This window comes from Lampetra fluviatilis, unplaced genomic scaffold, assembly GCF_964198595.1.
Source record: "Lampetra fluviatilis unplaced genomic scaffold, kcLamFluv1.1 SCAFFOLD_329, whole genome shotgun sequence".
In the NCBI taxonomy this organism is placed as follows: domain Eukaryota; kingdom Metazoa; phylum Chordata; class Hyperoartia; order Petromyzontiformes; family Petromyzontidae; genus Lampetra; species Lampetra fluviatilis.
This window is the reverse complement of record NW_027620801.1, coordinates 25,001-52,373: the sequence shown is the minus strand read 5'-3', so window position 1 is coordinate 52,373 and position 27,373 is coordinate 25,001. Positions and strand designations below refer to the sequence as shown.

Below are 27,373 nucleotides of genomic sequence, written 5' to 3'. Positions count from 1 at the left end.
GGCACACACACAGACACACACAGACACACACACACAGACACACACACACACAGACACACAGACACACACACACAGACAGACACACACGCAGACTGTACCTTCGTGTGTCGTGTTCGCAGTGCCGCCCCGTGTAGTGAGGGAGACAGGCACAGAAGCTGCCCAGGATGCAAGTGCCTCCGTTGAGGCAGCAAGAGCGGCTCAGGTGACGACCTGCAGACACAGACAGACATCCCAGCCATCACTCGCTCACTCAGCCAGCCAGCCGCTCGCTCAGCCAGCCAGCCAGCCGCTCGCTCAACCAGCCAGCCAGCCGCTCGCTCAGCCATCCAGCCAGCCGCTCGCTCAGCCAGCCAGCCAGCCGCTCGCTCAGCCAGCCAGCCAGCCGCTCGCTCAGCCATCCAGCCAGCCGCTCGCTCAGCCAGCCAGCCAGCCGCTCGCTCAGCCAGCCAGCCAGCCGCTCGCTCAGCCAGCCAGCCAGCCAGCCGCTCGCTCAGCCAGCCAGCCAGCCGCTCGCTCAGCCAGCCGCTCGCTCAGCCAGCCAGCCAGCCGCTCGCTCAGCCAGCCAGCCAGCCAGCCGCTCGCTCAGCCAGCCGCTCGCTCAGCCAGCCAGCCAGCCGCTCGCTCAGCCAGCCAGCCAGCCAGCCGCTCGCTCAGCCAGCCAGCCAGCCGCTCGCTCAGCCAGCCGCTCGCTCAGCCAGCCAGCCAGCCGCTCGCTCAGCCAGCCGCTCGCTCAGCCAGCCAGCCAGCCGCTGGCTCAGCCAGCCAGCCAGCCGCTGGCTCAGCCAGCCAGCCAGCCGCTGGCTCAGCCAGCCAGCCAGCCGCTCGCTCAGCCAGCCAGCCAGCCGCTCGCTCAGCCAGCCAGCCAGCCGCTCGCTCAGCCAGCCAGCCAGCCGCTCGCTCAGCCAGCCAGCCAGCCGCTCGCTCAGCCAGCCAGCCAGCCGCTCGCTCAGCCAGCCAGCCAGCCGCTCGCTCAGCCAGCCAGCCAGCCGCTCGCTCGCTCAGCCAGCCAGCCGCTCGCTCACTCAGCCAGCCAGCCACTCGCTCAGCCAGCCAGCCAGCCAGCCGCTCGCTCAGCCAGCCAGCCAGCCGCTCGCTCAGCCAGCCGCTCGCTCAGCCAGCCAGCCAGCCGCTCGCTCACTCACTCAGCCAGCCAGCCACTCGCTCGCTCAGCCAGCCACTCGCTCGCTCGCTCACTCAGCCAGCCAGCCACTCGCTCGCTCACTCAGCCAGCCACTCGCTCGCTCGCTCACTCAGCCAGCCAGCCGCTCGCTCGCTCACTCAGCCAGCCAGCCACTCGCTCGCTCACTCAGCCAGCCACTCGCTCGCTCGCTCACTCAGCCAGCCACTCGCTCGCTCAGCCAGCCAGCCAGCCGCTCGCTCAGCCAGCCAGCCAGCCGCTCGCTCAGCCAGCCGCTCGCTCAGCCAGCCAGCCAGCCGCTCGCTCAGCCAGCCAGCCAGCCAGCCGCTCAGCCAGCCAGCCAGCCGCTCGCTCAGCCAGCCAGCCAGCCGCTCGCTCAGCCAGCCAGCCAACCGCTCGCTCAGCCAGCCAGCCAGCCGCTCGCTCAGCCAGCCGCTCGCTCAGCCAGCCAGCCAGCCGCTCGCTCAGCCAGCCAGCCAGCCAGCCGCTCAGCCAGCCACTCGCTCGCTCACTCAGCCAGCCACTCGCTCACTCAGCCAGCCACTCCCTCAGCCAGCCAGCCACTCGCCAAGCCACTCGCTCAGCCACTCACTCGCTCAGCCACTCACTCGCTCAGCCACTCACTCGCTCAGCCACTCACTCGCTCAGCCACTCACTCGCTCAGCCACTCAGCCACTCACTCGCTCAGCCACTCACTCACTCACTCAGCCACTCACTCGCTCAGCCACTCACTCACTCAGCCACTCACTCGCTCAGCCACTCACTCGCTCAGCCACTCACTCGCTCAGCCACTCACTCGCTCAGCCACTCACTCGCTCAGCCACTCACTCACTCAGCCACTCACTCACTCAGCCACTCACCTCACGGCCGTCCACTCGGCCATGCGGTGTACAGTGTGTGCGCGCAGTGCGTACAGTGCGTACAGTGCGTACAGTGCGTGCAGTGCGTACAGTGCGCCGCGTACAGTGCGTACAGTGCGCCGCGTACAGTGCGTCCTCACTCACTGTGCGTGAGTCCCGTGAATGGCACCAACTCCCCCATCCTCCCCCCTGCCCCTCCCCCCCTCACCCCCCCCACCCCCTCCCCCACCCCCCCCACCCCCTCCCCCACCCCCCCCACCCCCCCCACCTCCTCCCCCCCCACCCGCCCCTCCCCCACCCCCCCCACCCCCCCCACCTCCTCCCCCCCCTCCCCCCCCACCCGCCCCTCCCCTTCACCCCCCGGGCCCCTCCCCTCGTGGGGGATGGGGAGTGACAGAAGCTGCGTTGGAGGCGGAGTCACAGGGCGATGGGGGGTGGAGTTGAACTTTGACCCTGGCCACGTGAGGGGGGGGTGGGGGGGGTCACGGGGAGAGAGGGGGGGGTCAGAGGTTACAAGGGGCATCATCATCACCACCATCACCATCAGCATAATCACCATCATCATAATCACCATCATCATAATCACCATCATCATCATCATCACCATCATCATCATCACCACCATCATCATAATCACCATCATCATCATCAGCATCATCATCATAATCACCATCATCATCATCACCATCATCATAATCAGCATCATCATCAGCATCATCATCATCATCACCATCATCATAATCACCATCATCATCATCAGCATCATCATCATAATCACCATCATCATCATCAGCACCACTGCACCACCACTCCCCACACTCACACACACAGTGCGCTAACCACTGCACCACCGCTCCCCCACACACACACACAGTGCGCTAACCACTGCACCACCGCTCCCCCACACACACACAGTGCGCTAACCACTGCACCACCGCTCCCCCACACACACACACAGTGCGCTAACCACTGCACCACCGCTCCCCCACACACACACACAGTGCGCTAACCACTGCACCACCGCTCCCCCACACACACACAGTGCGCTAACCACTGCACCACCGCTCCCCCACACACACACAGTGCGCTAACCACTGCACCACCACTCCCCACTCACACACACAGTGCGCTAACCACTGCACCACCACTCCCCACACACACACACAGTGCGCTAACCACTGCACCACCACTCCCCACTCACAGTGTGCTAACCACTGCACCACCACTCCCCACTCGCACAGTGCGCTAACCACTGCACCACCACTCTCCCACACTCACAGTGCGCTAACCACTGCACCACCACTCTCCCACACTCACAGTGCGCTAACCACTGCACCACCACTCCCCACACACACACAGTGTGCTAACCACTGCACCACCACTCCCCACTCGCACAGTGCGCTAACCACTGCACCACCACTCCCCACACACACACAGTGTGCTAACCACTGCACCACCACTCCCCACTCGCACAGTGCGCTAACCACTGCACCACCACTCCCCACAGTGGCGGTGACGTCACCGTCCGTGTGAACTCTGCACCTGAATAGAATAACCCCATTGTTCTAGCAGAGAGAGTGGGTGGGTGAGTGGGTGGGTGGGTGGGTGAGTGGGTGGTTGGGTGGGTGGGTGGGTGAGTGGGTGGGTGGGTGAGTGGGTGAGTGGGTGTGGGTGAGTGGGTGAGTGGGTGGGTGGGTGGGTGAGTGGGTGGGTGAGTGGGTGGGTGGGTGGGTGGGTGGGTGAGTGGGTGGTTGGGTGGGTGGGTGGGTGAGTGGGTGGGTGGGTGAGTGGGTGAGTGGGTGAGTGGGTGGGTGGGTGGGTGAGTGGGTGGGTGAGTGGGTGGTTGGGTGGGTGAGTGGGTGGGTGGGTGGGTGAGTGGGTGGGTGGGTGGGTGGGTGAGTGGGTGAGTGGGTGGGTGGGTGAGTGGGTGAGTGGGTGGGTGGGTGGGTGAGTGGGTGAGTGGGTGGGTGGGTGAGTGGGTGGGTGGGTGGGTGAGTGAGTGAGTGGGTGGGTGAGTGGGTGGGTGGGTGGGTGAGTGAGTGGGTGGGTGGGTGGGTGGGTGAGTGGGTGGGTGGGTGAGTGAGTGGGTGGGTGGGTGGGTGAGTGAGTGAGTGGGTGGGTGGGTGAGTGAGTGGGTGGGTGGGTGAGTGAGTGGGTGGGTGGGTGAGTGGGTGGATGGGTGGGTGGGTGAGTGGGTGGGTGAGTGGGTGAGTGGGTGAGTGGGTGGGTGGGTGGGTGAGTGGGTGAGTGGGTGGGTGAGTGGGTGAGTGGGTGAGTGGGTGGGTGGGTGAGTGGGTGGGTGGGTGAGTGAGTGGGTGAGTGGGTGGGTGGGTGGGTGTGTGGGTGAGTGGGTGAGTGGGTGGGTGAGTGGGTGGGTGGGTGAGTGAGTGGGTGGGTGGGTGGGCGAGTGGGTGGGTGAGCGAGTGGGTGAGTGGGTGAGTGGGTGGGTGGGTGGGTGAGTCGGTGGGTGGGTGAGTGGGTGGGTGGGTGGGTGAGTGGGTGAGTGGGTGGGTGGGTGGGTGAGTGGGTGGGTGAGTGGGTGAGTGGGTGGGTGGGTGAGTGGGTGGGTGGGTGAGTGAGTGAGTGGGTGGGTGGGTGAGTGAGTGGGTGGGTGGGTGGGTGGGTGAGTGGGTGGGTGGGTGGGTGAGTGGGTGGGTGGGTGGGTGGGTGAGTGGGTGGGTGAGTAGGTGGGTGGGTGAGTGAGTGGGTGGGTGGGTGAGTGAGTGAGTGGGTGAGTGGGTGAGTGAGTGGGTGGGTGGGTGGGTGAGTGAGTGGGTGGGTGGGTGGGTGAGTGAGTGGGTGAGTGGGTGAGTGGGTGAGTGGGTGAGTGGGTGAGTGAGTGGGTGGGTGAGTGGGTGGGTGGGTGGGTGGGTGAGTGGGTGGGTGGGTGGGTGGGTGAGTGGGTGGGTGAGTGGGTGGGTGGGTGAGTGGGTGAGTGGGTGGGTGAGTGGGTGGGTGAGTGGGTGAGTGGGTGGGTGGGTGGGTGAGTGGGTGGGTGGGTGGGTGAGTGGGTGGGTGAGTGGGTGGGTGGGTGGGTGGGTGAGTGAGTGGGTGGGTGGGTGAGTGGGTGGGTGGGTGAGTGAGTGGGTGGGTGGGTGGGTGGGTGGGTGGGTGAGTGGGTGGGTGGGTGAGTGAGTGGGTGGGTGAGTGGGTGAGTGGGTGGGTGAGTGGGTGAGTGGGTGGGTGAGTGAGTGGGTGAGTGGGTGGGTGGGTGAGTGAGTGAGTGGGTGGGTGAGTGGGTGGGTGGGTGGGTGGGTGGGTGAGTGGGTGGGTGGGTGGGTGAGTGGGTGGGTGAGTGGGTGGGTGAGTGAGTGGGTGGGTGGGTGGGTGGGTGAGTGGGTGGGTGAGTGGGTGGGTGAGTGGGTGGGTGGTGAGTGGGTGGGTGGGTGGGTGGGTGGATGGGTGGGTGGGTGAGTGGGTGGGTGGGTGAATGGGTGGGTGGGTGAGTGGGTGGGTGAGTGGGTGGGTGGGTGGGTGGGTGGGTGGGTGAGTGAGTGGGTGGGTGAGTGAGTGGGTGGGTGGGTGAGTGGGTGGGTGGGTGAGTGGGTGGGTGGGTGAGTGAGTGGGTTGGTGAGTGGGTGAGTGGGTGGGTGAGTGGGTGGGTGGGTGAGTGGGTGAGTGGGTGGGTGGGTGGGTGAGTGGGTGTGAGTGGGTGGGTGGGTGGGTGGGTGGGTGGGTGAGTGGGTGAGTGGGTGGGTGAGTGGGTGGGTGGTGGGTGAGTGGGTGGTGGGTGAGTGGGTTGGTGGGTGGTGAGTGGGTGGGTGAGTGGGTGGGTAGGTGGGTGAGTGAGTGGGTGAGTGGTGTGGGTGAGTGGGTGGGTGGGTGGGTGAGTGGGTGGGTGAGTGGGTGGGTGGTGGGTGGGTGAGTGGGTGGGTGGGTGGGTGAGTGGGTGGGTGGGTGAGTGGGTGAATTGGGTGGGTGGGTGAGGTGAGTGGGTGGGTGGTGAGTGGGTGGGTGAGTGGGTGGGTGGGTGGGTGGGTGAGTGGGTGGGTAGGTGAGTGGGTGGGTGGGTGTGTGGGTGGGTGGGTGAGTGAGTGAGTGGGTGGGTGAGTGGGTGGGTGGGTGGGTGGGTGAGTGGGTGGTGAGTGGGTGAGTGGGTGGGTGGGTGGGTGAGTGAGTGGGTGGGTGAGTGGGTGGGTGGGTGAGTGGGTGGGTGAGTGGGTGGGTGGGTGAGTGGGTGGGTGGGTGAGTGGGTGGGTGGGTGGGTGGGTGGGTGAGTGGGTGGGTGGGTGGGTGGGTGGGTGGGTGAGTGGGTGGGTGGGTGGGTGGGTGAGTGGGTGGGTGGTGTGAGTGGGTGGGTGGGTGAGTGGGTGGGGTGGGTGAGTGGGTGGGTGGGTGAGTGGGTGGGTGGGTGAGTGGGTGGGGTGGGTGGGTGAGTGGGTGGGTGGGTGAGTGGGTGGGTGGGTGAGTGGTGGGTGAGTGAGTGAGTGTGTGGGTGAGTGGGTGGGTGGGTGAGTGGTGGGTGGGTGAGTGGGTGGGTGGGTGGGTGGGTGGGTGAGTGGGTGGGTGGGTGAGTGGGTGGGTGGGTGGGTGGGTGGGTGAGTGGGTGGGTGGGTGAGTGGGTGAGTGGGTGGGTGGGTGAGTGGGTGAGTGGGTGGGTGGGTGGGTGAGTGGGTGGGTGAGTGGGTGGGTGGTGAGTGGGTGGTGGGTGAGTGGTGGGTGGGTGAGTGGGTGGGTGGGTGGGTGAGTGGGTGGGTGGGTGGGTGGGTGGGTGAGTGGGTGAGTGGGTGGGTGGGTGGGTGGGTGGGTGAGTGGGTGAGTGAGTGAGTGGGTGGGTGGGTGGTGGTGAGTGGGTGAGTGGTGAGTGGGTGGGTGGGTGAGTGGGTGAGTGGGTGGGTGGGTGAGTGAGTGGGTGGGTGAGTGAGTGAGTGGGTGGGTGAGTGAGTGGGTGAGTGGGTGGGTGAGTGGGTGAGTGGGTGAGTGGGTGGGTGGGTGAGTGGGTGAGTGAGTGAGTGGGTGAGTGGGTGGGTGGGTGGGTGGTGAGTGGGTGGGTGGGTGGTGGGTGGGTGGGTGGGTGAGTGAGTGAGTGAGTGGGTGGGTGGGTGAGTGGGTGGGTGGGTGGGTGGGTGAGTGGGTGGGAGGGTGAGTGGGTGGGAGGGTGAGTGGGTGGGTGGGTGAGTGGGTGAGTGGGTGGGTGAGTGGGTGAGTGGGTGGGTGAGTGGGTGAGTGAGTGGGCGAGCGAGAGGGCGAGCGAGTGGGTGGGTGAGTGGGTGAGTGGGTGAGTGAGTGGATGTGTGAGTGGGTGGGTGAGTGGGTGAGTGGGTGGGTGAGTGAGTGGATGTGTGAGTGAGTGGATGTGTGAGTGGGTGAGTGAGTGAGTGAGTGGGTGAGTGAGTGAGTGGGTGAGTGAGTGAGTGAGTGAGTAGGTGAGTGGGTGGGTGGATGAGTGAGTGGGTGAGTGGGTAGGTGAGTGGGTGAGTGGGTGGGTGGGTGAGTGGGTGAGTGGGTGGATGAGTGGGTGGGTGAGTGGGTGGGTGAGTGGGTGGGAGGGTGAGTGGGTGGGTGGGTGAGTGAGTGGGTGGGTGGGTGAGTGAGTGGGTGAGTGGGTGGGTGAGTGGGTGGGTGAGTGGGTGAGTGAGTGGGTGGGTGAGTGGATGTGTGAGTGGGTGGGTGAGTGGATGTGTGAGTGAGTGGGTGAGTGGGTGAGTGGGTGGGTGAGTGAGTGAGTGGGTGAGTGGGTGGGTGAGTAGGTGAGTGGGTGGGTGGATGAGTGAGTGGGTGAGTGGGTGGGTGGGTGGGTGGGTGGTTGGGTGAGTGGGTGAGTGGGTGGGTGAGTGGGTGAGTGGATGTGTGAGTGGGTGGGTGAGTGGGTGAGTGAGTGAGTGGATGTGTGAGTGGGTGGGTGAGTGAGTGGGTGGGTGAGTGGGTGGGTGGGTGAGTGGGTGGGTGGGTGGGTGAGTGGGTGGATGGGTGGGTGAGTGGGTGAGTGGGTGGGTGGGTGAGTGGGTGGATGGGTGGGTGAGTGGGTGAGTGGGTGGATGGGTGGGTGAGTGGGTGAGTGGGTGGGTGAGTGGGTGGGTGGGTGGGTGAGTGAGTGGGTGGGTGAGTGGGTGGGTGAGTGGGTGAGCGAGTGAGTGGGTGCATGGGTGAGTGGGTGAGCGGGTAAGTGAGTGGATGTGTGAGTGTGTGAGTGGGTGAGTGAGTGAGTGGGTGGGTGAGTGAGTGGGTGAGTGGGTGGGTGAGTGGGTGGGTGAGTGGGTGAGTGAGTGGGCGAGCGAGAGGGCGAGCGAGTGGGTGGGTGAGTGGATGTGTGAGTGGGTGGGTGAGTGGATGTGTGAGTGAGTGGGTGAGTGGGTGGGTGAGTGAGTGGGTGAGTGGGTGGGTGGGTGGGTGGATGAGTGAGTGGGTGAGTGGGTAGGTGAGTGGGTGGGTGAGTGGGTGGGTGAGTGGGTGGGTGAGTGGGTGGGTGGTTGGGTGAGTGGGTGAGTGAGTGAGTGAGTGGATGTGTGAGTGGGTGGGTGGGTGAGTGAGTGGATGTGTGAGTGGGTGAGTGGGTGGGTGGGTGAGTGGGAGGGTGAGTGGGTGGATGAGTGTGTGGGTGAGTGGGTGGGTGGGTGAGTGGGTGGATGGGTGGGTGAGTGGGTGAGTGGGTGGATGGGTGGGTGAGTGGGTGAGTGGGTGGATGGGTGGGTGAGTGGGTGAGTGAGTGGGTGGGTGGGTGGGTGGGTGGGTGGGTGGGTGAGTGAGTGGGTGGGTGAGTGGGTGGGTGAGTGGGTGGGTGGGTGAGCGAGTGAGTGGGTGCATGGGTGAGTGGGTGAGCGGGTAAGGGAGTGGATGTGTGAGTGGGTGAGTGAGTGGGAGAGTGGGTGAGTGGGTGGGTGGGAGGGTGAGTGGGAGGGTGAGTGAGTGGGTGAGTGGGTGAGTGAGTGGATGTGTGAGTGGGTGGTTGAGTGAGTGAGTGAGTGGATGTGTGAGTGGGTGGTTGAGTGAGTGAGTGAGTGGATGTGTGAGTGGGTGATTGGGTGAGTGAGTGAGTGCGTGGGTGAGTGAGTAGGTGAGCGAGTCTGAATTCTCACCATGCATCAGATGCATGTGGAAACACAGGAGGAATTGAAGCAGCAGCAGCAGCATCAGCCGTCTGGTAAAAAAACAAATCCATTAACATCACTCCTAGCATCACCATCACGACCATCACCACCACCACCATCATCATCATCACTGCAATCACCACCACCCACCATCAGCAAGACAAAATACCCCCCCCTATAGACACACTCGCATCAAAGCCAATACCAATACAACCGCCATTCGCCACTAAGTGGCGGTGACGTCACCACGACGCTTGTGCCAGGCCAAGTGCACCTTGAGGCTGCCACGTGAAGTGTCGAACGCCCGCCGGCAGGAGGTCATGGGTCAGACCCAGCAGGTGCCACGGGTCGACCGACCGAGATGACCGGTAGATGCACCACCAGCTGTACCCCCCTACTGTGCCAGGCTAGGTGCAGGAGGTCTCAGGACAGACCCAGCAGGTGCCATGGGTCGACCGACCGAGATGACCGGTAGATGCACCACCAGCTGTACCCCCCTACTGTGCCAGGCTAGGTGCAGGAGGTCTCAGGACAGACCCAGCAGGTGCCACGGGTCGACCGACAGAGATGACCGGTAGATGCACCACCAGCTGTACCCCCCTACTGTGCCAGGCTAGGTGCATCACCTGTACCCCCTACTGTGCCAACTGGCTTGTGCTTTAGCCACCCGGCGCTCCGCTCGTTGTTGTGAGCGTCGCTCCTCCGCCCTCCGTTGTTGTTGGAGGGCGACTGCCTCCAACTGCCCAGTAGCGTCCTTCACGAGCCTCCTCCACAGAGGCCGATCTTGACACTGGGCCCGCTCACCATCACAAAGGCCCTTAAATGATCGTGAGCAGAGGGTCAGGGACTCCGAAAGCATGAAGAACAACCCAGAGCCCAGGCCTACTGATGGTATCATAAGCCTTGACCAGGTCAATAAAGCAGAGATGTAGGTCTTGTTGGAATTCCTTACACCTCTGCTGTAGCAAACGGACAGAAAATATGGCATCTGTGCAGGACCGCTTTGGTCTGAAACCGCATTGGAGCTCCGCAAGCCTCTCCTCAGCGTGCCTGGCAAGGCGATGTTTAATAATCCTTGCCAGGACCTTTCCCGGCACACTGAGGAGTGAGATGCCCCCTGTAGTTGTTACAGTCTGTGCGGTCCCCCTTCTTAAAGTGGGGGACCACCAGGGCATCCTTCCAATCCTCCGGAACCCGTCCAGTGGTCCAGACTGTTGTTATGATGTCATGTAGGGCAGTCTGTGCACAAACGCCACCCTCACTCAGCATTTCGCTTGGGAGATCATCTCTGCCCGGTGCCTTTCCTGGTCTCAGACTCTGGATCGCCTTCAGTACTTCCTCTACAGATGGCACCTCAGCCAGCCACTCACAGGGGGTGACCCATTCCAATATTCGAGGCACCGCAGCCTCAGCAGGGTCATCTCAGACCTGTTCCTGGGGGTCTGAGATCAGATCACCGTTCTTGTCCCCTTAAGGATGGTTGATAGGCGAGGCGCTGCAAGTATTTTTGTTTAACTCCATCAAAACATCTTCTTGGTTCTTTCGGTAAAGTCACGTAGAAGGGAAGTAATAAAATAATAAAAATAAAACATAATAAAATAATTCTCACGACGTTTCGGCCACAACGCAAGCAGCCGTCCTGAGAATTATTTTATTATGTTTTATTCTTATCATTTTATTACTTCCCTTCTACGTGACTTTACCGAAAGAACCAAGAAGATGAATCCCTGCAGTCACGAAAGCTTTAAATCGAAATCCATCAAAACAGTGAGCGATCTGTGATCGTGGGCTACCGAGGCAGACTCCATCTCCTCAGCAACCCACGACCACCAACACCACCCATCCTTGCAGCGCCTCACGGCTCTCCGAACCTCCGAGCGAAGGCTGCGGTAAAAGCCTCCTCATTCTCCGACGTGGGATGCTGCAGACGATGAGAGTGGGCCTGTCGCTTTGTCTCAGCCGGCCGGAACACCTCCTGTGTCAGCCAGGGTCTCTGGGGAGGTCTGGACCATGTATCAAAAGCAGCCATTGCAGCTGCATGAGTCACAGTCCTAAACCTCACCCATTTACCCTCGACATCAGGAGGAGTGGGGGACGATGCCAACCCCAGCTGCAAGCGATGATGACATTCTCGCCTGTAACTTTTATCAGCTAGCTGAGACCAGGCCACCTTAGGTTGGAATGGGGTCCTGGGTGTACACCCACCACCGGAGTGGAAGAATGGCAGGCGCATCTTACAGATGGCTAGTCGATGGTCAGTGGCCAGATCAGCTCCACGGTAGGTCCTGGTGTCAAGGACATGGGCTCGCATCCGCTGGTCCGTCACTACGTAGTCCAGCAGATGTTCTTGCTTGGACCCGGCGTGCATCCATGATGTTGGCGTGCGCAGCAGCCGCGTCCAAGCCGTCGCCAAATGTTTTGTTGGCTCCCTCCCCCTCCCACCCCCCTCCCTCCCGATACGTTCCATTCATTGGCTACCACATTCTGATGAACTCCCCCCCCCTCTCCTCCCCCCCTTCAACTTGCTTATAAGGGATTACATCTTGAATCATTGCTTCACTTGATGCAGCTAATCTGGCTGTGACGGTCCCACCTGATGACGGAGACTTGTGTTGCCTCCGAAACGTCGTGAATTTTATTTTTATTTTTGTTTTGTTTTATTTTACTTTCATTACTTTTAATGTTTTACCTACGTGACTTTACCGAAAAAACCTGAGAATATGAATCATTGCAGTCACGAAAGCTTCAAATCTAGAATCCATGATGTTGTGTCAATGTGCCGATGCCGGAACAGCGTGTTGGTAATTACAAGCCCATGGGCTGCCGTTGTTATTGAGCTGATCTGGCCCATGCCTTCCAATCACTCCATATCAGGTGCCAGAATCATTAACAAATCGGGCATTGAAGTCACCCAAACAAGAGGACTCTGTCCCGAGGGGACACTTTAGCCAGCACCTGTGACAGGAGGTCACAGAAGGGCATCGGACACATCGGCTTTGCATGACACACTCACACACGCACAACACGCACACAATAACACACACAATCACACTCGCACACACACAACCACAACACACACGCACACAATCACAACACACACTCACACATGCACACAATCACACACAAGATCACACGTGGTGTGAATTTGAGCGAGTGGGTGAGCGGGCGAGCGAGTTACTGAGTGAGAGTGTGAGCGGGTTAGTGAGTGGGCGGGTGAGTGAGGGGGTGAGTGGGCGGGTGAGTGAGCGGGTGAGTGGGCGGGTGAGTGAGCGGGTGAGTGGGTGAACGAGTGGGTGAGTTAGTGGGTGAGTTAGTGGGTGAGTGAATGGGTTAGTGGGTGAGTGAGTGAGCGGGTGAGTGAGCGGGTGAGTGAGAGTGTGAGCGAGTGGGTGGGTGAGCGAGTGGGTGAGTGGGTGGGTGAGTGGGCGGGTGAGTGAGCGGGTGAGTTAGTGGGTGAGTTAGTGGGTGAGTGATCGAGTGAACGAGTGGGTGAGAGTGTGAGTGAGTGGGTGGGTGGGTGAGTGAGTGAACGAGTGGGTGAGAGTGTGGGTGAGTTAGTGAGTGAGTGGGTGAGTGAGCGAGTGCATGGGTGAGAGTGTGAGTTAGTGAGTAAGTAGGTGAGTGAGTGGGTGAGTGGATGAGTGAGTGGATGAGTTAGTAGGTGAGTGAGTGGGTGAGTAAGTGAGCGAGTGAGTGGGTGAGTATTCGGAACCACAGCTCCCAACATTACCGTGAAGGCATGGTGAGTTAACCAGCAACACCAGCACCACCACCACTCTGTAGCTTTGGCAAGGCACGAAATGTCGGACTTGAATCGCCTTCTCACCTCTACATCGCCACCATCAACACACGCTACTCTGTAGGGTCTATAACAGCAGCAAGGCGATGTGGTTAGTTGCAACAGCAGCCTATGAAGGTAGCACCATCACCACCACCATCACCTATACCATCACCATCACCTACCTATAACATCACCACCATCAACACACGCTACTCTTGCAGAGTCTATAACAGCAGCAAGGCGATGTGGTTAGTTGCAACAGCAGCCTATGAAGGTAGCACCATCACCACCACCATCACCTATACCATCACCATCACCTACCTATAACATCGCCACCATCAACAAAGGCTACTCTTGCAGAGTCTATAACAGCAGCAAGGCGATGTGGTTAGTTGCAACAGCAGCCTATGAAGGTAGCACCATCACCACCACCATCACCTATACCATCACCATCACCTACCTATAACATCGCCACCATCAACAAAGGCTACTCTTGCAGAGTCTATAACAGCAGCAAGGCGATGTGGTTAGTTGCAACAGCAGCCTATGAAGGTAGCACCATCACCACCACCATCACCTATACCATCACCATCACCTATAACATCACCACCATCAACAAAGGCTACTCTTGCAGAGTCTACAACAGCAGCAAGGTGATTGATGTGTGGTTAGTTGCAACAGCAGCCTATGAAGGTAGCACCATCACCACCACCATCACCTATACCATCACCATCACCTATAACATCACCACCATCAACAAAGGCTACTCTTGCAGAGTCTACAACAGCAGCAAGGTGATTGATGTGTGCTTAGTTGCAACAGCAGCCTATGAAGGTAGCACCATCACCACCACCATCACCTATACCATCACCATCACCTACCTATAACATCACCATCACCACCTATAACATCACCACCATCAACAAAGGCTACTCTTGCAGAGTCTATAACAGCAGCAAGGTGATTGATGTGTGCTTAGTTGCAACAGCAGCCTATGAAGGTAGCACCATCACCACCACCATCACCTATACCATCACCATCACCTACCTATACCATCACCATCACCACCTATAACATCACCACCATCAACAAAGGCTACTCTTGCAGAGTCTACAACAGCAGCAAGGTGATGGATGTGTGGTTAGTTGCAACTGCAGCCTATGAAGGAGGCATCACCATCACCTAGAACAACAACACCATTACCCTAGAACACGAAAACCTATAACACTATTACCCTATAACATCAACACCTATAACATCACCACACCTATAACACCATCACCCTATAACATCAACACCTATAACACCATTACCCTATAACACCATTACCCTATAACAAGAAAACCTATAACACCATTACCCTATAGCATCAACACCTATAACATCACCACACCTATAACCTATAACACCAATATCCTATAACACGAACACCTATAACATCACCACACCTATAAGATCACCACCTATAACACCAATATCCTATAACACGAACACCTATAACATCACCACACCTATAAGATCACCACCTATAACACCAATATCCTATAACACGAACACCTATAACATCACCACACCTATAACACCAATATCCTATAACACAATTACCCTATAACATCACCATCACCACCTACACCATCACCACCATCACTATGAAACCCCGCGTGGTGAGCGCCTCGTTTTATTGGTAGCGTCTTCCGGAAGAGGAAGAAGGGGACGTCTTCCGGAAGAGGAAGATGAGGGGGTGGGGAGTTCCATCAACCAATGGAGAACAAGCTTCTGAGTTCAAGGGACACGCCCCTCCGACCTCACGCCTCTCCCCATTGGCTAGAGTAAGTGGGAGGGGGTGGGGGTGGGGAGGGGGTGTCATCAGCCAATGGGAAACGCGCCTCTGAGTTAAAGGGACACGCCCCTCCGACCTCACGCCTCTCCCCATTGGCTAAAGTAAGTGGGGGAGGGTGGGGGTGGGGAGGGGGTGTCATCGGCCAATGGGAAACGCGCCTCTGAGTTAAAGGGACACGCCCCTCCAACCTCACCCCTCTTCCCATTGGCTAGAGTAAGTGGGGGAGGGTGGGGGTGGGGAGGGGGTGCCATCAGCCAATGGGAACGCGTCTCTGAGTTAAAGGGGCACGCGCACAGCGGTGGGGGGGGGGGGGGTTGGAGGGGGGGGGCATCTCGCGCTCACCCCTCTCTCCCCATTGGCTAAAGCAAGTGGGGGGAGGGTGGGGGACGCCATCAGCCAATGGGAACGCGTCTCTGAGTTAAAGGGGCACGCGCACAGCGGTGGGGGGTTGGAGAGGGGGGGGTCTCGCGCCCACCCCTCTCTCCCCATTGGCTAAAGTAAGTGGGGGAGGGTGGGGGGTGGGGGGTGCCATCAGCCAATGGGAACGCGTCTCTGAGTTAAAGGGGCACGCGCACAGCGGTGGAAGGGGGGGGTTGGAGGGGGGGGGGGTTGGAGGGGGGGGGTTGGAGGGGGGGGCACCTCCCGCTCACCCCTCTCTCCCCATTGGCTAAAGTAAGTGGGGGAGGGTGGGGGTGGGGGGTGCCATCAGCCAATGGGAACGCGTCTCTGAGTTAAAGGGGCACGCGCACAGCGGTGGGGGGGGGGGGTTGGAGGGGGGGGGGCACCTCCCGCTCACCCCTCTCTCCCCATTGGCTAAAGCAAGTGGGGGGAGGGTGGTGGGAGGGGGGTGCCATCAGCCAATGGGAACGCGCCTCTGATTTAAAAGGGCACGCGCACGTGGGAGAGAGGGGGAGGGGCTAGAAAGGAGGGGGGGGCACTCCTCTGGCCCCTCCCCATTGGCTAAACCAGGTGGCCAATGGGAGTGAGGGGAGGGGCGGGTGGGGGCCCCTACACATGAACACATTACGTCACACCCCCCACACTCCCCCCCCACCCCCACATCCCAAAGTATAAAGCGAAGCCGCCTCCTGGCTGTCTCCGAGTGTCGCGGAAAGCTTCGAGAAGCTTCACAGGAGCGAGGGGGAGGGGCGGTGAGGAGGGGGGGGGGGAGGGGCTTAGAGGAAGGGGGAGGGGCTTGTAGGAGGAGGAGGGGGGAGGGGAGGGGCGGAGGGGGGAGGTGTTGAGAGAAGAGGGGGGCAGGGCAACGGTGAGAAAGTAGGAGGGGCTTTGAGGAAGGGGGAGGGGCTTCGAGGAAAGGGGAGGGGGCTTCGAGGAAGGGGGAGGGGTTTAGAGGAAGGGGGAGGGGCTTAGAGAAGAGGGGGTGGGTCAACGGTGAGAAAGTGGGAGGGGTTTAGAGAAAGTGGGAGGGGCTTAGAGGAAGGGGGAGGTGTTGAGAGAAGAGGGGGTGGGGCAACGATGAGAAAGTGCGATGGGCTTAGAGAAAGTGGGAGGGGCAACTATGAGAAAGTGGGAGGGGCTTGGAGAAAGGGGGAGGGGCTTAGATGAAGGGGAGGGGCTTAGAGGAAGGGGGAGGTGTTGAGAGAATAGGGGGGCGGGACACCGGTGAGAAAGTGGGAGGGGCTTAGAGGAAGATGAAGGGGGAGGGGCAATGATGAGAAAGGGGGAGGGGCTTAGAAGAAGGGGGCGGGTTTAGAGAAAGGGGGAGGGGCTTAGAGGAAGGGGAGGGGCAATGATGAGAAAGTGGGAGGGGCTTAGAGGAAGGGGCTAGCTGAAGGGGCGGGGTTTAGAGAAAGTGGGAGGTGCTTAGAGAAAGGGGGAGGGGCAATGATGAGAAAGTGGGAGGGGCTTAGAGGAAGGGGGAGGTGTTGAGAGGAGAGGGGGTGGGGCAAAGGTGAGAAAGTGGGAGGGGTTTAGAGAAAATGGGATGGGCTTAGAGGGAGGGGCTTAGCTGAAAGGGGCGGGGGTTTAGAGAAAGTGGGAGGGGCTTGGAGGAAGGGGGAGGGGCGAGTAGGTAGGATGAGGGGTGGGGGCAGCCACATAACGGACAGTGGAGGTTTGCCGGGTCGCGCGCGCTCCTCTCAGTGGTGACCCCCCCCCGAACCCCCCCAATTTTCGCGCCTTTTTTAACGTTAATTAATTCCTGAGGGGGGGTGGTCTGAGTGGTGATTTATTATAAAGTTTAATTTATTTTATTTTTATTACGAAGTTGAGGTAAAAGTTAAAGTTCGCTTCGCGCTCGTGGTGTTTTTTTTTCTTTCAAAAAAATAAAATATTTTTTTTATTTAAAGAAGTTTAGTTTTAATTCGTAAATAAAACCCGCGATCGTATTTAAAACGACAACAAACTTTACCTCAGCTTCTCTCTCTCTCTCTCTATTTCACAACAACAACAGCAGAAACCCCCCCGCCCCGCCGTCGTCTTTTGTTACCGCAAAGTTTGTTTTTTATTTGATGTTAAAATCATAACTTAACTTATTCGAGTTTTCTTTTAATTCTCAATTTGTTTTGACGCGAAGCTTAGAACGAAATGTCGGCTCACTTCGTTAAAGGACCCGCTTATGGGCTCTCAGCTGAAGTCAAGAACAAGGTGAGAGAGATCATCACCATCATCATCAACAGCATCACCATTATCACCATCATCATCATCACCATCATCACCATCACCACCATCATCACCATTATCATCATCATCATCACCACCCTCGCCACCATCACCATCATCACCACCATCATCACCATCATCATTATCACCATCATCATCATCATCACCATCATCACCTCACTCACCACCATCACCACCATCACCATCACCCTCACCACCATCATCACAATAACCACCATCATCACCACCACCATCATCATCACCATCACCACCATCATCACCATCACCCTCACCACCATCATCACCATCATCACCTCACTCACCACCATCACCTCACCACCATCACCACTCACCTCACCACTCACTTCACCACCCTCACCATCATCACCTCACCACCATCACCACAATCACCACAATCACCATCATCACCACCACCATCACCACCACCACCATCACATCACTCACCCTCACCACCATCACCTCACCACCATCACCACCCTCAACATCATCACCTCACCACCCTCACCACCATCACCTCACCACCCTCACCACCCTCACCACCCTCACCTCACCACCATCACCACCCTCACCTCACCACCCTCACCACCCTCACCACCATCATCTCACCACCATCACCACCCTCACCACCCTCACCACCCTCACCTCACCACCCTCACCACCATCACCACCATCACCTCACCACCATCACCTCACCACCCTCACCACCCTCACCACTCTCACCTCACCACCCTCACCACCCTCACCTCACCACCATCACCTCACCACCATCACCACCCTCACCTCACCACCCTCACCACCCTCACCACACCACCATCACCACCATCACCTCACCACCCTCACCACCCTCACCACACCACCATCACCACCATCACCTCACCACCATCACCACCCTCACCTCACCACCCTCACCTCACCACCATCACCTCACCACCGTCACCACTCTCACCACCATCACCACCATCACCTCAACACCCTCACCACCATCACCTCACCACTCTCACCACCCTCACCACCCTCACCACCATCACCACCATCACCTCACCACCCTCACCACCATGACCACCTTCACCTCACCACCCTCACCACCCTCACCACCATCACCTCACAACCCTCACCACCATCACCACCATCAACTCACCACCCTCACCTCACCACCATCACCTCACCACCCTCACCACCCTCACCTCACCACCCTCACCACCCTCACCTCACCACCCTCACCACCATCACCTCATCACCTCACCACCATCACCACCCTCACCTCACCACCCTCACCACGCTCACTCTCACCACCCTCACCACTCTCACCACTCTCACCACTATCACCACCCTCACCACCCTCACCTCCCTCACCACTCTCACCACCTTTATAAAGGAATGAGACCCACAGACTCACCACACAGAGACCCACAGATTCACCACACAGAGACCCACAGACTCACCACACAGAGACCCACAGACTCACCACACAGAGACCCACAGACTCACCACACAGAGACCCACAGACTTACCACACAGAGACCCACAGACTCACCACACAGAGACCCACAGACTCACCACACAGAGACCCACAGACTCACCACACAGAGACCCACAGACTCACCACAGAGACCCACAGACTCACCACACAGAGACCCACAGACTCACCACACAGAGACCCACAGACTCACCACACAGAGACCCACAGACTCACCACACAGAGACCCACAGACTCATCACACAGACTCACCACACAGAGACCCACAGACTCACCACACAGAGACCCACAGACTCATCACACAGAGACCCACAGACTCACCACACACAGAGACCCACAGACTCACCACACACAGAGACCCACAGACTCACCACACAGACTCACCACACAGAGACCCACAGACTCACCACACACAGAGACCCACAGACTCACCACACAGACTCACCACACAAAGACCCACAGACTCAACACACACAGAGACCCACAGACTCACCACACAGAGACCCACAGACTCACCACACACAGAGACCCACAGACTCACCACACAGAGACCCACAGACTCACCACACACAGAGACCCACAGACTCACCACACACAGAGACCCACAGACTCACCACACAGAGACCCACAGACTCATCACACAGAGACCCACAGACTCACCACACACAGAGACCCATAGACTCACCACACAGAGACCCATAGACTCACCACACAGAGACCCACAGACTCATCACACAGAGACCCACAGACTCACCACACAGAGACCCACAGACTCACCACACAGAGACCCATAGACTCACCACACAGAGACCCACAGACTCACCACACAGAGACCCACAGACTCATCACATAGAGACCCATAGACTCACCACACAGAGACCCACAGACTCACCACACAGAGACCCACAGACTCACCACACAGAGACCCATAGACTCACCACACAGAGACCCACAGACTCGCCACACAGAGACCCACAGACTCATCACATAGAGACCCATAGACTCACCACACAGAGACCCACAGACTCACCACACAGAGACTCACAGACTCACCACACAGAGACCCACACTCACCACACAGAGACCCACATACTCACCGCACAGAAACTCAGACTCACCACACAGAAACTCACAGACTCACCACACAGAGACCCACAGACTCACCACACAGAGACTCACAGACTCACCACACAGAGACCCACAGACTCACCACACAGAGACACCCACAGACTCACCACACAGAGACCCACAGACTCACCACACAGAGACCCACAGACTCACCACACAGAGACCCACAGACTCACCACACAGAGACCCACAGACTCACCACACAGAGACCCACAGACTCACCACGCAAAGACCCACAGACTCACCACACAGAGACCCACAGACTCACCACACAGAGACCCACAGACTCACCACACAGAGACCCACAGACTCACCACACAGAGACACCCACAGACTCACTCACACAGAGACCCACAGACTCACCACACAGAGACACCCACAGACTCACCACACAGAGACCCACAGACTCACCACACAGAGACTCACAGACTCACCACACAGAGACCCACAGACTCACCACACAGAGACACCCACAGACTCACCACACAGAGACCCATAGACTCACCACACAGAGACCCACAGACTCACCACACACAGAGACCCATAGACTCACCACACAGAGACCCATAGACTCACCACACAGAGACACCCACAGACTCACTCACACAGAGACCCACAGACTCACCACACAGAGACCCACAGACTCACCACACAGAGACACCCACAGACTCACCACACAGAGACCCACAGACTCACCACACAGAGACCCACAGAATCACCACACAGAGACCCACAGACTCACCACACACAGATACTCATGTAAGACTCATCACGTGCCCTGACGATGGTGCATAGCCCGAAACGTTGTCCGTCTATCGTTTTTTGCCATGTAAGGCAACAGGTACAGGGGGCCGGCGTTGTTGAGGCAATTTGGTTGTTTATTAGCGGTGCCTTGGACCATAGAAGGTGCGTGAGAGGGTGGGTGAGTGAGTGGGTGAGTGGGTGAGTGGGTGGGTGAGTGGGTGAGTGGGTGGGTGGGTGGGTGAGTGGGTGGGTGAGTGGGTGAGTGGGTGGGTGAGTGGGTGAGTGGGTGGGTGGGTGGGTGAGTGGGTGGGTGGGTGAGTGGGTGGGTGAGTGGGTGGGTGAGTGGGTGGGTTAGTGAGTGAGTGAGTGGGTTAGTGAGTGAGTGAGTGGGTGAGTGGGTGAGTGGGTGGGTGAGTGGGTGAGTGGGTGGATGAGTGGGTGAGTGGGTGGATGAGTGGGTGAGTGGGTGGGTGAGTGAGTGGGTGAGTGGGTGAGTGAGTGGGTGAGTGGGTGGGTGGGTGAGTGGGTGGGTGGGTGAGTGGGTGGGTGGGTGAGTGGGTGAGTGGGTGGGTGGGTGAGTGGGTGGGTGGGTGAGTGGGTGGGTGAGTGAGTGGGTGGGTGAGTGAGTGGGTGGGTGGGTGGGTGAGTGGGTGGGTGAGTGGGTGGGTGAGTGAGTGGGTGAGTGGGTGAGTGGGTGGGTGAGTGGGTGAGTGGGTGGGTGGGTGGGTGAGTGGGTGGGTGAGTGGGTGGGTGAGTGGGTGGGTTAGTGAGTGAGTGAGTGGGTGGGTTAGTGAGTGAGTGAGTGGGTGAGTGGGTGAGTGGGTGGGTGAGTGGGTGAGTGGGTGGATGAGTGGGTGAGTGGGTGGGTGAGTGAGTGGGTGGGTGAGTGAGTGGGTGGGTGAGTGGGTGGGTGGGTGGGTGAGTGGGTGGGTGAGTGGGTGAGTGGGTGGGTGAGTGAGTGGGTGGGTGAGTGGGTGAGTGGGTGGGTGGGTGGGTGAGTGGGTGAGTGGGTGGGTGGGTGGGTGAGTGGGTGGGTGAGTGAGTGGGTGGGTGAGTGGGTGAGTGGGTGGGTGGGTGGGTGAGTGGTGGGTGGGTGAGTGGGTGGGTGAGTGGGTGAGTGGGTGAGTGGGTGGGTGGGTGAGTGGGTGGGTGGGTGAGTGAGTGGGTGGGTGAGTGAGTGGGTGGGTGAGTGGGTGAGTGGGTGGGTGAGTGGGTGGGTGAGTGGGTGAGTGGGTGGGTGAGTGGGTGAGTGGGTGGGTGAGTGAGTGGGTGGGTGAGTGGGTGAGTGGGTGGGTGGGTGGGTGGGTGAGTGGGTGGGTGAGTGGGTGGGTGAGTGGGTGAGTGGGTGGGTGGGTGGGTGAGTGGGTGGGTGGGTGAGTGGGTGGGTGAGTGGGTGAGTGGGTGGGTGAGTGGGTGAGTGGGTGGGTGGGTGAGAGGGTGGGTGGGTGGGTGGGTGAGTGAGTGGGTGGGTGAGTGAGTGGGTGGGTGGGTGAGTGGGTGAGTGGGTGGTGGGTGGGTGAGTGGGTGGGTGAGTGGGTGGGTGAGTGGTGAGTGGGTGGGTGAGTGGGTGGGTGGGTGAGTGGGTGAGTGGGTGAGTGGGTGGGTGGGTGGGTGAGTGGGTGGGTGAGTGGGTGGGTGAGTGGGTGAGTGGGTGGGTGAGTGGGTGGGTGAGTGAGTGGGTGGGTGAGTGAGTGGGTGGGTGAGTGGGTGAGTGGGTGAGTGGGTGAGTGGGTGGGTGAGTGAGTGAGTGGGTGGGTGGGTGAGTGGGTGGGTGAGTGGGTGGGTGAGTGGGTGGGTGAGTGGGTGGGTGGGTGAGTGAGTGAGTGGGTGGGTGAGTGGGTGAGTGGGTGGGTGGGTGGGTGAGTGGGTGGGTGAGTGAGTCGGTGGGTGGGTGGGTGAGTGAGTGGGTGGTGAGTGAGTGGGTGAGTGGGTGGGTGAGTGGGTGAGTGGGTGGGTGGGTGAGTGGGTGAGTGGGTGGGTGAGTGGGTGAGTGGGTGAGTGAGTGGGTGAGTGGGTGGGTGAGTGGGTGAGTGGGTGGGTGGGTGAGTGGGTGGGTGGGTGGGTGAGTGGGTGAGAGGGTGGGTGGGTGAGAGGGTGGGTGAGTGAGTGGGTGGGTGGGTGAGTGGGTGGGTGAGTGGGTGAGTGGGTGAGTGGGTGAGTGAGTGGGTGAGTGGGTGGGTGAGTGGGTGAGTGGGTGGGTGAGTGAGTGAGTGGGTGAGTGGGTGGGGGTGAGTGGGTGGTGGGAGGGTGGGTGAGTGGGTGGGTGAGTGGGTGGGTGAGTGAGTCGGGTGGGTGGTGGGTGAGTGGGTGGGTGTGGTGGGTGGTGGTGGGTGGGTGGGTGGGTGAGTGGGTGGGTGAGTGGGTGGGTGAGTGGGTGGGTGAGTGAGTTGGTGGGTGGGTGGGTGAGTGAGTGGGTGAGTGAGTGGGTGAGTGGGTGGGTGAGTGGGTGAGTGGGTGGGTGGGTGAGTGGGTGAGTGGGTGGGTGAGTGGGTGAGTGGGTGGGTGGGTGAGTGGGTGAGTGGGTGGGTGGGGTGAGTGAGTGAGTGGGTGAGTGGGTGGGTGAGTGAGTGGGTGGGTGAGTGGGTGGGTGGGTGAGTGAGTGGGTGAGTGGGTGGGTGAGTGGGTGAGTGGGTGGGTGAGTGGGTGAGTGGGTGGGTGAGTGGGTGAGTGGGTGGATGGGTGGGTGGTGAGTGGGTGAGTGAGTGGGTGGGTGAGTGAGTGGGTGAGTGGGTGGGTGAGTGGGTGGGTGGGTGAGTGGGTGAGTGGGTGGGTGGGTGAGTGGGTGAGTGGGTGGGTGAGTGGGTGAGTGGGTGGGTGGGTGAGTGGGTGAGAGGGTGGGTGAGTGAGTGAGTGGCTGGGTTAGTGAGTGAGTGAGTGGGTTAGTGAGTGAGTGAGTGGGTGGGTAGTGAGTGGGTGAGTGGGTGAGTGAGTGGGTGGGTGAGTGAGTGAGTGGGTGGGTGAGTGAGTGGGTGAGTGGGTGAGTGGGTGGGTGGGTGGGTGAGTGAGTGGGTGAGTGGGAGTGGGTGGTGGGTGGGTGGGTGGTGGGTGAGTGAGTGGGTGAGTGAGTGGGTGAGTGGGTGGGTGAGTGGGTGGGTGGTGAGAGGGTGGGTGGGTGAGTGGGTGGGTGGGTGAGTGGGTGGGTGGGTGAGAGGGTGGGTGGGTGAGAGGGTGGGTGAGTGGGTGGGTGAGTGGGTGAGTGGGTGGGTGAGTGAGTGAGTGGGTGGGTTAGTGAGTGGGTGGGTGAGTGGGTGGGTGAGTGAGTGGGTGGGTGGGTGAGTGAGTGGGTGGGTGAGTGAGTGGGTGAGTGGGTGGGTGAGTGGGTGAGTGGGTGGGTGGGTGAGTGGGTGAGTGGGTGGGTGAGTGGGTGAGTGGGTGGGTGAGTGGGTGAGTGGGTGGATGGGTGGGTGAGTATGTGAGTGGGTGGGTGGGTGAGTGGGTGGGTGGGTGAGTGGGTGGGTGAGTGGGTGAGTGGGTGGGTGGGTGAGTGAGTGAGTGAGTGAGTGAGTGGGTGGGTGGGTGGGTGAGTGGGTGGGTGGGTGAGAGGGTGGGTGAGTGAGTGAGTGAGTGGGTGGGTTAGTGAGTGAGTGAGTGGGTTAGTGAGTGAGTGGGTGGGTTAGTGAGTGGGTGAGTGGGTGAGTGGGTGAGTGGGTGGGTGAGTGAGTGAGTGAGTGGGTGAGTGGGTGGGTGGGTGGGTGAGTGAGTGGGTGGGTGAGTGAGTGGGTGAGTGGGTGAGTGGGTGAGTGGGTGGGTGAGTGGGTGAGTGAGTGAGTGGGTGGGTGAGTGAGTGGGTGGGTGGGTGAGTGGGTGGGTGGGTGAGAGGGTGGGTGGGTGAGTGGGTGGGTGGGTGAGAGGGTGGGTGGGTGAGAGGGTGGGTGAGTGGGTGAGTGAGTGGGTGGATGAGTGGGTTGATGAGTGGGTGGGTGAGTGGGTGAGTGGGTGGGTGGGTGAGTGAGTGGGTGGGTGGGTGGGTGAGTGGGTGGGTGGGTGGGTGGGTGAGTGGGTGGGTGGGTGGGTGAGTGAGTGGGTGGGTGGGTGAGTGAGTGGGTGGGTGGGTGAGTGGGTGGGTGGGTGGGTGTGTGGGTGAGTGAGTGGGTGGGTGGGTGAGTGAGTGGGTGGGTGGGTGAGTGGGTGGGTGGGTGGGTGAGTGGGTGGGTGGGTGGGTGGGTGGGTGAGTGGGTGGGTGGGTGGGTGGGTGAGTGAGTGGGTGGGTGGGTGGGTGGGTGGGTGAGTGGGTGGGTGGGTAGGTGTGTGGGTGAGTGAGTGGGTGGGTGGGTGGGTGAGTGAGTGGGTGGGTGAGTGGGTGGGTGGGTGGGTGAGTGGGTGAGTGGGTGGGTGAGTGGGTGGGTGAGTGGGTGGGTGGGTGGGTGAGTTGGTGGGTGGGTGGGTGAGTGGGTGGGTGGGTGGGTGAGTGAGTGGGTGGGTGGGTGGGTGGGTGAGTGGGTGGGTGGGTGGGTGGGTGGGTGAGTGGGTGGGTGGGTGAGTGAGTGGGTGAGTGGGTGGGTGGGTGAGTGGGTGAGTGGGTGGGTGGGTGGGTGAGTGGGTGAGTGAGTGGGTGAGTGGGTGAGTGAGTGGGTGAGTGGGTGAGTGAGTGGGTGAGAGAGTGAGAGAGTGAGTGAGTGGGTGTGTGGGTGTGTGGTTGGTGTGTGTGTGGGTGAGTGAGAGAGTGAGTGAGTGGGTGAGTGAGTGAGTGGGTGTGTGGTTGGTGTGTGTGTGGGTGAGTGAGTGGGTGGGTGAGTGGGTGGGTGAGTGGGTGGGTGAGTGGGTGGGTGAGTGGGTGGGTGGGTGAGTGGGTGTGTGGGTGAGTGGGTGAGTGAGTGAGTGGGTGTGTGGTTGGTGTGTGTGTGGGTGAGTGAGTGGGTGGGTCAGTGGGTGGGTGAGTGGGTGGGTGAGTGGGTGGGTGAGTGGGTGGGTGGGTGAGTGGGTGTGTGGGTGAGTGGGTGAGTGGGTGAGTGGGTGTGTGGTTGGTGTGTGAGTGGGTGAGTGAGTGGTGTAGCGGTGGTGGTGGTGGTGTAGTAAAGATCGCTCGCGCTGGGGAGACAAAGGCTGTCGGGCGTGTTGATAGCTCCACCCCCCAGTACACCTAGCCTGGCACAGCAGTACAACCCATGGCACCTGCTGGATCTGTCCCGTGACCTCCTCCTGCACCTAGCCTGGCACAGCAGTACAACCCATGGCACCTGCTGGGTCTGTCCCGTGACCTCCTCCTGCACCTAGCCTGGCACAGCAGTACAACCCATGGCACCTGCTGGATCTGTCCCGTGACCTCCTCCTGCACCTAGCCTGGCACAGCAGTACAACCCATGGCACCTGCTGGGTCTGTCCCGTGACCTCCTCCTGCACCTAGCCTGGCACAGCAGTACAACCCATGGCACCTGCTGGGTCTGTCCCGTGACCTCCTCCTGCACCTAGCCTGGTACAGCAGTACAACCCATGGCACCTGCTGGGTCTGTCCCGTGACCTCCTCCTGCACCTAGCCTGGCACAGCAGTACAACCCATGGCAACTGCTGGGTCTGTCCCGCGACCTCCTCCTCCTGCACCTAGCCTGGCACAGCAGTCAACCCATGGCACCTGCAGGGTCTGTCACGTGACCTCCTCCTGCACCTAGCCTGGCACAGCAGTCAACCCATGGCACCTGCAGGGTCTGTCACGTGACCTCCTCCTGCACCTAGCCTGGCACAGCAGTCAACCCATGGCACCTGCAGTGTATGTCACGTGACCTCCTCCTGCACCTAGCCTGGCACAGCAGTCAACCCATGGCACCTGCAGGGTCTGTCACGTGACCTCCTCCTGCACCTAGCCTGGCACAGCAGTCAACCCATGGCACCTGCAGGGTCTGTCACGTGACCTCCTCCTGCACCTAGCCTGGCACAGCAGTCAACCCATGGCACCTGCAGGGTCTGTCACGTGACCTCCTCCTGCACCTAGCCTGGCACAGCAGTTAACCCATGGCACCTGCAGGGTCTGTCACGTGACCTCCTCCTGCACCTAGCCTGGCACAGGCGCTAATTGGCGGCAACGTTAGTGACGTCACCGCCAATTAGTTGTGGTTGTTGAGTGGGTAGGTGAGTGGGTGGGTGAGTGAGTGGGTGAGTGAGTGGGTGAGTGAGTGAGTGGGTGAGTGAGTGAGTGGGTGGGTGAGTGGGTGAGTGAGTGGGTGGGTGGGTGAGTGAGTGGGTCAGTGAGTGGGTAGGTGAGTGGGTGGGTGAGTGAGTGGGTGAGTGAGTGAGTGGGTGAGTGAGTGGGTGGGTGGGTGAGTGGGTGGGTGGGTGAGTGAGTGGGTCAGTGAGTGGGTAGGTGAGTGGGTGAGTGAGTGAGTGAGTGAGTGGGTGAGTGAGTGGGTGAGTGAGTGGGTGAGTGGGTGAGTGAGTGGGTGAGTGGGTCAGTGAGTGGGTAGGTGAGTGAGTGGGTGAGTGAGTGAGTGGGTCAGTGAGTGGGTAGGTGAGTGGGTGGGTGAGTGAGTGGGTCAGTGAGTGGGTAGGTGAGTGGGTGGGTGAGTGAGTGGGTGAGTGAGTGAGTGAGTGGGTCAGTGAGTGGGTAGGTGAGTGAGTGAGTGGGTGAGTGAGTGGGTGAGTGAATGGGTGAGTGAGTGAGTGAGTGGGTCAGTGAGTGGGTTGGTGAGTGGGTGGGTGGGTGAGTGGGTGAGTGAGTGGGTGAGTGAGTGAGTGAGTGGGTCAGTGAGTGGGTAGGTGAGTGGGTGAGTGAGTGGGTGAGTGAGTGGGTGAGTGAGTGGGTG

The 27,373-nt window shown here is 60.0% G+C and overlaps 1 protein-coding gene and 1 long non-coding RNA gene across 4 annotated transcripts in view; one reads left to right on the top strand and one right to left on the bottom strand.

The window, feature by feature from the left end:
• Nucleotides 1-2,346: 2,346 nt before the first annotated feature.
• Nucleotides 2,347-14,508, bottom strand: LOC144954394 (uncharacterized). Of its 3 annotated transcripts, none has more exons than XR_013641179.1 (4): nucleotides 14,382-14,508; nucleotides 12,757-14,333; nucleotides 9,015-9,076; nucleotides 2,347-2,451 (listed from the first exon to the last, which is right to left on the bottom strand). It is a non-coding gene; the product is annotated as an uncharacterized LOC144954394 (long non-coding RNA). The 3 variants fall into 3 exon arrangements; XR_013641178.1 differs by having other exon boundaries at nucleotides 12,757-14,090; nucleotides 14,153-14,507; XR_013641177.1 differs by having other exon boundaries at nucleotides 12,757-14,498.
• A 2,142-nt stretch (nucleotides 14,509-16,650) lies between these two features.
• The window catches only part of LOC144954396 (calponin-3-like), a gene marked incomplete at its 3' end in the record, with an annotated part of 35,151 nt that continues 24,428 nt past the window's right edge, over nucleotides 16,651-27,373 (top strand). Inside the window, exon 1 of the mRNA XM_078884899.1 lies at nucleotides 16,651-17,254. Within this exon, the coding sequence (XP_078741025.1) occupies nucleotides 17,195-17,254 (60 nt within the window). The remainder of the gene's footprint in view (nucleotides 17,255-27,373) is intronic.